The 9653-nt window shown below is 41.4% G+C and overlaps 1 protein-coding gene across 2 annotated transcripts; it reads right to left on the bottom strand.

Annotated features, from left to right (window-relative positions):
* dcaf12 (DDB1 and CUL4 associated factor 12) lies at positions 1-7086 on the bottom strand. 2 transcript variants are annotated; one of them, XM_030768491.1, is made up of 10 exons: positions 6747-7086; positions 5030-5032; positions 3657-3947; positions 2870-3121; positions 2628-2688; positions 1992-2185; positions 1760-1825; positions 1484-1646; positions 1197-1375; positions 1-1038 (listed from the first exon to the last, which is right to left on the bottom strand). In XM_030768491.1, exons 1-10 carry the CDS (start codon positions 6801-6803, stop codon positions 880-882), a joined length of 1425 nt encoding a protein of 474 aa, XP_030624351.1. In that variant the 5' UTR covers positions 6804-7086; the 3' UTR covers positions 1-879. The 2 variants fall into 2 exon arrangements, with proteins under 2 accessions (XP_030624351.1, XP_030624350.1); XM_030768490.1 differs by lacking the exon at positions 5030-5032.
* Positions 7087-9653: the final 2567 nt, after the last annotated feature.

Raw genomic sequence — 9653 nt, 5'->3', positions numbered from 1 at the left:
AAACAGAAAGAAGTATACTCAGGCATTGAGTATCTAATACAGACATTCTATCATTTCAGGGAGAAAGACAAAAGAATGTCATTGTTGACTGTTTCCTGGCACTGTATCCTTTCTTGATTTGTCTGTTCCATGCTCGTTCTCTTCTGAATGCAGTTCTTTCCGGCCCCTCTCCTAATCTGTAGTCATAATGGCACGATATTGTGGAGTAAGGCCAAGGAGCCAGATACTCTGCATCTCTTACCAAAGTCATATTCCACACTCAACAACACAGTGCTCGTCATCTTTCTCTCATCTCTCTCTTTACATTTCAGTCCATCTTGAGCTGAGAGAGAGATTAAAACTGCAGAGTCTTGGAATAGTCCACAACAAAACAAGCTACACCCAGTTATCAAGAATTCAAGGCTCACGACACACTTTTCTCCAGGTCAGGATGAAAAAGTAATGAGTAAAACATAATCAAAAATCCAATTCCTGGTGTGTGGCTGTTAAATAGTTTAATATACATCTTTGTTTTCAAATGTAGTCGCCAGAGGGATGTGCAGTCAGACAATGAGGGAGAAATTCCACTCCCATCCTTCACTCACTCTCAGCAGACAGTGAGAGACCTGCTTTGGGGCAAACGTTGAAAAAGACGTTTGGACAGCTGAGATGTAATAGAAAAAAAAGCAAATGTATAGAACAGGATTAAATGGACAGTGTCAAAGTTTAAAAGTAAAAAAATGAAGTATCGTGTCCATGCTCAGGAGCCCAGTGAAAACGGGCAGGGTGACTAAAATGGGGAGATGAGTGAAAGAGCAAATGTGCGTCACGGAGGAGGTGAAAAAAGAGGAGGGAGCACTACGGTGTATGTTTGTGTGAGTGCTGGAGGAAGGATGGAGGCTAACTCCACAGGCCTGCGTAATTTCCGTGCAGGCCAGAGCAGAGAGGCCCACCAGCCACAAAGAGCTTGGTGCCAGACTCATCGTAACAGTGTGTGTACACAGCATTGGGGAAGGAGCTGATGTCTGAGAAGTAGCTTCTCCATGTCTCATCGTGGTTCTGAAGAGAAACATAATAACAAACCATGATGATCTTGGGTTCAATAAAATGACAACTGCATTCAACTTCCAAATGTCAATAAGTACATTTTCTAGAGCAGGTGTATTACTGGATGAGGTTTGTTGAGGGTAAATTAGACAACGAGTTAAGGGGCATACCAGCCAGCCTTTCCCTGTGGTGAGCTTAAGGATGCCCTCTCCTGGGCGCTGCCGGTACCCGCCGGCCAGACTGGATGGATCCTCCAAGAAACGCTGGGCTCGAATGTCATAGAAGAGCAGAGACCCCTGACCGGTGCCAACTGTCACAATGTGCTCGTAGAAACTCACAGAACGGATTCCTGTATACACACACACACACACACACACACACCATACATATGAAACACTTAAAAAAATCTACTGCACACAATCTGTCTTGAAGTATGAGCACCTGTAAGTAAACTTACCACTGCCGCGCTCTCGTGAGCTGACAGATTTAATGTTCTGAGACGACTGTCGGGGGTCCAGGAAGGACACATGAGCCTGGGAGCCCACTGCATACACAGACCAGTCCAGTCCATAGGCCAGGCACACATTCTCTTTACAATGTGGAAGTTTGGTAGACAGCTCCTAGGGGTCAAATAGGATACTACTATGTTACACTATGCAGTACGCACAGTATGACCTCGAGCAGAGACAAGTACCAAAATGACTATTTATAACTCACAAACCCCTTTACGCACCTTACATAGGTTGTCCTCAGCCTTCCAGAGATGAAAATATCCATCGAGGGACACAGCACCCAACTCCTAATTGGGCAGACAATACGTATGTCGCAGATTAGCTCATTTCCAGCACGCAAGTCACTAAAGTGCAGAATGGTGATCATGTGACATTGAAGAAACAGCCGTGTGAGAGGGGTGAGCATAACCCTGTATGTTCTCGTGGTGGATGGACGGCTGGATGGTTACTGACCTTGTGGCTGTTGTTAAAGGCCAGGGCGCGCACTTTGCAGTTGTACGGGTGGGTGTACCCTTTAGGGATGTCCTTGAGGGCCCGATGGGAGATATGGGAATAGCAGGGAACTCCTTCCTCATCCTGTCGCCTTTCTGCCTGATTCAGTACGTCTTCCGAAATTTCCCACAGGCCCATGGAACCATCCCGTGACCCTAACACAGAAGGAAATTAAAGAATGACATGGTCATGGTTCAACATCAAAGTGATAAAATGTAAATTATGGTCCATTCAACTCTCTTAACAATGTACTAAAGCTTACTGGATAAGATCCTTATAGTCCCTATTTGATCACGGGTTATTAGCAACACTGGTTTTCCTCTGTTCCCTCTAACACTAATTGGACTTTGGAGCAGGAAGAAAGCTATAAACAAACACTTAAAGAATTTTCTAAACTCCAATGACACAGACAGTAGGATACTTGGCTCTGTGTAGAACTGATACACTGACTATGTAGACTGTTAGACTGATAAAGTTCCTGAGCAGTGAGCAGACACTACATGTGAACTGATCACATTTAAGAGAAGGGGTTTTTATGTAGACTCTTTAGGCACTGACAAATGAGCAGACAAATGGTTCACTCTGTGATCCTCTCACCTGAAACGGCCATGCTGTCACTGATCCAGGCAATTGAGAATATCCAATCATTATGCCCATCCTGCCACAAGGGGGATAAAGCACTTTTGAGTGTTGCAGACGACAGACACAAACCAAATATATTCACATTAGCTCCTGTAAAATCCATGTTTAAGAGGATATACAGAGTCAAATGAAAACAGTAATATACAGAAGACACTACTAAAGCAAAAGAGAAAGGGAGGACATGAGAGAAGACTCACATCGCCAACACAGACTGGGTCTAGCGTTGGAAGTCTGTAGACAGCCAGACTATTGGGGTTGTCTCCACCAGTAGCCAGTAAGGTACCAGAAGGGTTGAGTTCAATGGCATGAATACCACAGCCCAGCTGGGCATCCAAACCAGCTCCTGAACCTGTGCCAGGAGGGTATGGGCTGACTCGACCATGTCCCTCTCTGTCTTTCAGCATGGGGATCCGTGTTATCTGCCCCGTAAGGACATCAACCACAAACAGCTGCATGCGAAAAAATGAAATCCACAATTAGCCAAAACACTTAGATTATGAGAAAATCACACTGTAACCCTTAGAGATTTCCATTTTGGTTCAAGGGCACAGATCTAAGACTATATGAGCAGAAGTGTCCCTCTTTCTCATAGATAAAGTCTTACAATTTCACTTCAAAGACATTTTTTCTTTTTCCATTTTTCATAAACATCTTTGAAAACGTAATGTATGTACTGTTTTTTGTGCTTTTTCTCCTGTGAATTTAACAGTTTTACAACGTTCAACAAAAATTGACTGGTGTCCTCTTAAATATTAGTCTTTTTATTGATACTAAATACACAATAGTGTATATAATGTACATTTTGTGTAGTTATCTAAGAAACAGAGCTCTGATTGATTGAGTTGATCGAAAGACAAACAGGTCGAAAAATTGTTCCCTAAACCCAAAAAGGGATAATAGTAATGGGGTATCTGAATTGTAATAAAACTCATTAAAAAACAATTATCACTCAACAATTGTTTTGGATAGCCCACATCAACTCACTGTATTGCATTTGGTTCCACAAACCACCTGACGGTGGTTGAGCCACTGGGAGGCAAACACTTTATTGAGGCGTCCCAGAGAGAACTCTCTTTCCTTAAGGATTCCTGGGAGACGACCGGCAGCAAAGCCTCGTAGGCTACGCTGAAGCTGCAACTCATGCTGCTGCTGGGGTCGAAACTCTCGGCCCCGGAGGGCACAGACCACTGAATGGCGGCAGTGCCACCACTGCTGGGCATACCGCGCTGAGGTCGAGACACGGGCACGCTTATACACAGGCTGGCACCAATCCACCTGGAAGAGTGACAGATAGGTAAAGCTGACAGGTATTAAGGCATTATCATGACAAGATCAGCATCAATCATAATTAATTATATTCTAAATGGTTATGTAATATGGTGAGGAAACACAATGACGAACAGCACAGGTTTGTTTCTCTTGTAATTATCTTAGCAGCTCTCTATCACTCAGGTCACATACAAAGCCATCTCGCTCGTTTTCCTCATAATGAGCTGGCCACAGGTCCACCTCATGTGATAGCAAAATAAAAAAACAAAACTCCTCCCCATCGAAAACAAAGCAAACAGCCCAAGGATAACACAGGAAAGCGCATTTGTTGTGTATCAGTAATCAACACTGGTCAGTAAAGGCAAAATAAGAGCACAGAAAGGTCAGAGAGCTACATCCGTAAATTAAGGCTCAATGTGAGTGTGCACAGCTCTATTGGAAAGAGGTGTTATTTATTATAGCTTCTTCTTTTATTTTGTTTTTTGTATTATCCCTATGTGACAAAGCATCCAAAACCAAATTCTGGCATCACATAAAAATGAGGTACGAAGGGGAGATCAATGAGTAATGACACAGGGATGCACAACTAGTCATCCTACAGACAAAGATAATATGGCCTGGCAGAAGTTGGTTAGGGTGTATCTTGTGATCTGGCAGGCTGAAAGAACCAAACATCATTAGTATTAAGTCACGGGACGGCCAACATTTTATTCCCTGTCAAAAGACTTGATTACTCCTCAACCTTACGTACACCAGTAACAATAATACTGCAATCTGGTGAGAATGAACAATTTAAATCAATTTGACTTAGTTAATGCGTCATCATGTAATACAATGGTCCGGAACAAAGCTGTGAAAAACCGTTGCTGGTTAGTCTTCAAACCACTGCTAAACTACACTGCTAGAAACTAGGCTACTTTATAAAAACTGCTGAAACAAGCCTAAAAAGAAAGCCAGGCACTGTCTTTCCAAAATTACATCATCTACCCTGTCTGTCCTCTCTGCTGTGTCTACTCCACTGACTTTACTCCACTCCACTCGGTCTTCATACATAAAAACATCCGTTTCCCTACCCACTATTCTCCGACTTGCTTTCAAGTGCCTCAGGCCAATAGCCATTACTACTATGTCACTGACCCACATCTAAGCATACAAGTAGGTCAGGGCAGGGTCTTAGCCCACACTCACATGAGCCCCCCACTAAGAGGTCAGCCTGGCAGCTGGCTATGACCACACATTCAAATTCAGAAAATCACATCATAAAGTTCTTCAAATAATATTCTTATGAAACATTAAACAATGCAAAATACCTGTTTTTCTAAAAGCACAAATGCTCCCTGATAATAACAGTTTGGTGAATTGGCAGGAGAATGATAAATCCACAAAATGACTGTCAACACTTAAAAAAAGCACCACAGTCAGTAGCATACAAAACACAAGACTATTGGACTAGTTTGCAGAAGTCTATGATTGTATTACAGCCTTGGGGTTTACACGTGTTCCGTGCAAGGTAAATTCCTGTCAAGTAACATTTACATTAGTGCTACACAAGTAACCCTTTTTTATTTAAGAGTACATGTCAATTACTTATTCAAATAAATGTTGTAAAAAAAACTCATGATAATTTAAGCATAATTTGACAAATATCAGCTATGGTATAAGTGTCATGGATGCACAGGCCGTGACTGTAATTAAGAAAGAGATTAAATGTCAACAAAAAGACGGACCTACAGATAAATCACTTATCAACAAAAGTAGTCATGTCATGATACATTGCTGTCGCTGCCAGCTGAACACAATACGTTCTTAGTCACAAATGGCTTTAGACAGGAATATAAACAATTAAAAGCCAGTTACACTACACTTTGTTCTACCCTAGAGTCGAAGTAGACGTCCATATAGTCTCCACGACAACAGATGTCCGTAATATCGGACATGTAGACATTCTGATATTTACAAACTATCAGCACAACTGTCATTTTTCCTTCTCCAACAATTTTAAATGGTTAATTTACCGCCCATGTTAAAAACCCAAGGGCTGAAACCTCAATGGCTTGATTATGAAATGCTCGCATGCTAACAAGACAGCTGACTGGCAGGTTAACACCAGCTCACCTAGATAGCCTGGCGCGACGGACAGGTAAATTAGCACCGCTGGTTTGCTTGGTTAGCAGCATACGCTTGCTAAATGAATTTGCTACACAAGGCTTACCTGTGTATCTTAAAGAGCCACTTAGGTTAGCCAGACATTGAAATGTACTCCTTTATTTGTCAACACTTGCCTAATACAGCGGCTTACTGTCAACAGCTAAATTAACATTGACGATCTAGCGTAGATAACTGTGTAACTACACCAGTTAACCAAGCTATAAATACGCTTTGTCAGCTGTAGATAGCTTGCCAAGTTGACATTACCAAGGCACATTTAGTTATGTTCATCGACGTTCAATCGACAACAATTTCCCACTATTCAAGCGAACTACATCCTCAACTGTCTGCCGTGTCTACAACGGTGGCTAACTACTTTAACTGATCAGCTACCTCAACTAACAGGTCAGCTAAATGGCCTAATTAACCGCTGGTTAGCTAACGCAGGCTTGTGACAAACTAGTTGATGAGTTCTACTTACTACGGGTTGACTTGTTTTAATGTTTTAATTCTATGTACTTAAGTACTGACTGAAATCAATATAATCACATGACAGAATCCTTGACTAATTAGTTAGCTTATGTATATACACCAGCTAGGTCTAGCTAGGAAGCTAAATTAGCGTGGCTAGCATAAACCAGTTAAACTATCACCTACCTGTTGTTCCTTGGGCTCTCCTGCCTTTCTTTTCCTGCTAACTGTTTTCCTCGCCATAATCCGATACACACAGGTCCCTCACCCACATGGAGGGTAATGGTGACGATGGGAACTGGATCATATAATGGCGATTTGTTGTTTAGCTGCCCGATTGTGAAGCAGCGCCTGTCGACTGGTTCAGCTAGCTAGCTAGATTATTCCAAAGGTTACGTTGACACCCCTCCCCAAACACTCCACCACTAACGTTGCACTTCTGCTCTTAAGTCAAATCGATATATTTAGCCTTGGTAGGGAAGCTTGAGCGAAAGCTCCAGCTCGTTGCATCGGACACTGTTTTTCACCCTTCTTCTATTCCCCTTTCTTCAGAGATCGCGTCATCAACGGCAACATGTCTAGGCCGCGCGCAGCCGCAGTCAAATCGAATATCAACAAAAACAACATCCGAGCACAATTACGTCCCAACATTAGCAAATTTGTGATAGGTGCATGGCAACTGTCCGTGTACAATAGTAAGGAGTTGTTCTTTAACATTACTTAAGTTCAAGTTCAACACAAGGATATATTTTTGTTGAATTTTTTGTTGAAGAATGTATGCAATTACTTTTTACTCTGCTGCTGATAATAAGGACACACTTAAGTTTCCCTCAAGATATGTATATAAACGATGTAGATTCATCCGAGGATGCTTATGGTTCATTCAAGCCCTGCAAACGTCTCACGTGAGACCTGAAACGTCAATTTTCATGTCAAAGTCATGAGTCAGAACAATAACATAAATAACATATCCTGTCAAAAACGATCAGAGGTATACTGAAGACACGTTTATTTTCTTCAGTCATTGTTGTGGCACCTAATTGTGTCCAAGCACTGAGAATGTCTGCATACATGCATTTCTACCATTGTGTACCATGACTCTGACCATACATGGTCACTGAGTATTACACACACTGAGCTCTTTCCACTGCAACAGGCTGGACTACCCCTGGATCCATTTTTCTTTTGTAACTGCTGACCTGCATTCACAACACTCGAAACTTCACCCTGCTGCTTTTTTGTAGCTTGGCATTTTTATGTTGTGTATGCTCCCTGCCTGAAAGCACATGAAAGCACACATAAACACACACACACACACACACACACACACACAAAGAGTGCCTGCTGAAGTGTTCTAAGGACAGCTGTTTCTCCTGATGATGTGATAAATGTTCTGTGTTCCAATTTCTCAAGTTCAGTGTGTTAATATAGAAGATATTTTATACTAAAATGAATCAGGCATATTATTAATATAACTTTGCTGTTTTTCCTTTGCAGGAACTAGATCTCATATCATTTATATGACAATTTGTGTACTGTTACTCATTACAACTAAAAATACAGTTGTGTAGCAGTTTTTCTTTTTTGAAAACTCATTTTCAGCACCCAAAAAAATACACTCACTGTTTGAAAATAAGTGTAAGTTTAATCATACAGAATTGCCAAATGATTCATGAGAAAACTGAGCAATTTTTGATGACATTTTAGGAGCAATCGGCCCCAAATCAACCTATCATTAAGACGCAAAACCAAGATTTAATAGCTCTGCCCATTTCAACGCCTGTGCGTTCCCATTGTCATAGATGTGGCAAATTTGACTGTACATTTGAAGCAATGTTCCTCTCAATATAATGAATATGTTGTGCAGAAGGCCATTATGTTTTCTGATTCCTTGCAATCCTGTGAGAGACCTTTTCTTGTACCTTTATCCTTATTTAGCTCAGCATTTTCAGTGGCTTTGACTAAGGAAATCAACAAATAGAAATGGATGTAGATGCACCCTGTGCACCCATTTCCCTCTACCCCGATGTTAGTTTTCAAGATGAACCAACATGTACCAACTCTTCCAAAATGAAACTAAAAGGTTAAACCGAAGCGATTAAGTTGCATTAAGTCACAGTAATGGAACAAGATATCAAGGCATGATACCAAAGACAAAGACTTTTTTTTTTCCGTACCTAGGGAAGGGGTGAGGCAGTGATCTTGAAATGAACCTAATTCCAGAGAATGCTTCAAGTAGCAGTGTTGTGAGTGGTTGTATAAACACAGAACAACCACAGTGTTTCACCCAGGATGAAGTACACCACTGTTAATGTAGCAGTCTCGTTCGGATTGGTTTAAATTTGCTGTTCCTTTCGTGACTAATCCTTCACATTTTCATGCAAGACTGGAACAAAATGCTTTCTCACACAGTTTCAGCTGTTAGTCAGCATTAGCTCACTCATGTGAACCACTGCTGTATTACCAATAAGCCCTTAATCTCACTCTACGCCAGGTTACGAGCTTGATTACCCAAGACAGAGCACAAGGGATGTATATTTAGAAACAGCTTTCCCGCAGCTTTTAAAAACAGAATCAAGTGTCTACCTGCATGATTATCAGCAAATAGAGGTAACATCCACAAACAAGGTAGAGAATCAATGGATATAGCAGATGCAGGCACACCATGATGTTCAATTCATGGCACTTTAAAATGGCTTTTGATGTCAACAAGTCAACACTGTTCCATGTTAGCAAAGAGGGCTGTACTGCAGGAGAGTAAAGTGCCTGATGTTTTAATCGCCCTTTGAATACGTTGTCAAATGGAATTCCTACATTTGAATAAATGGGTGAACTGGGTCTGTTTTGTGTATTTTTAAGTGGTATTTACACTGAGTAACAGCAGGATGATTGGTGGTTAATAGGAAGTCAATCACTGTCTCCATCTTACCTAAATGCTATACAAGAAAAGGAACAAAATAAATGTAGGTGACACCACTGACATTAGGGTGGCCATTATACGATGGAGAAAAATAAAATCAGGTTTGTATTTCTTGCTGTGAACATATATTTCCTGTGCCCACTCAGTCGACTCAACTCTGGTCAGACGACAGC

This window comes from Chanos chanos, chromosome 3, assembly GCF_902362185.1.
Source record: "Chanos chanos chromosome 3, fChaCha1.1, whole genome shotgun sequence".
In the NCBI taxonomy this organism is placed as follows: domain Eukaryota; kingdom Metazoa; phylum Chordata; class Actinopteri; order Gonorynchiformes; family Chanidae; genus Chanos; species Chanos chanos.
Note: the sequence above shows the minus strand (reverse complement) of the source record. Positions and strands in the feature narration are given on the sequence as shown.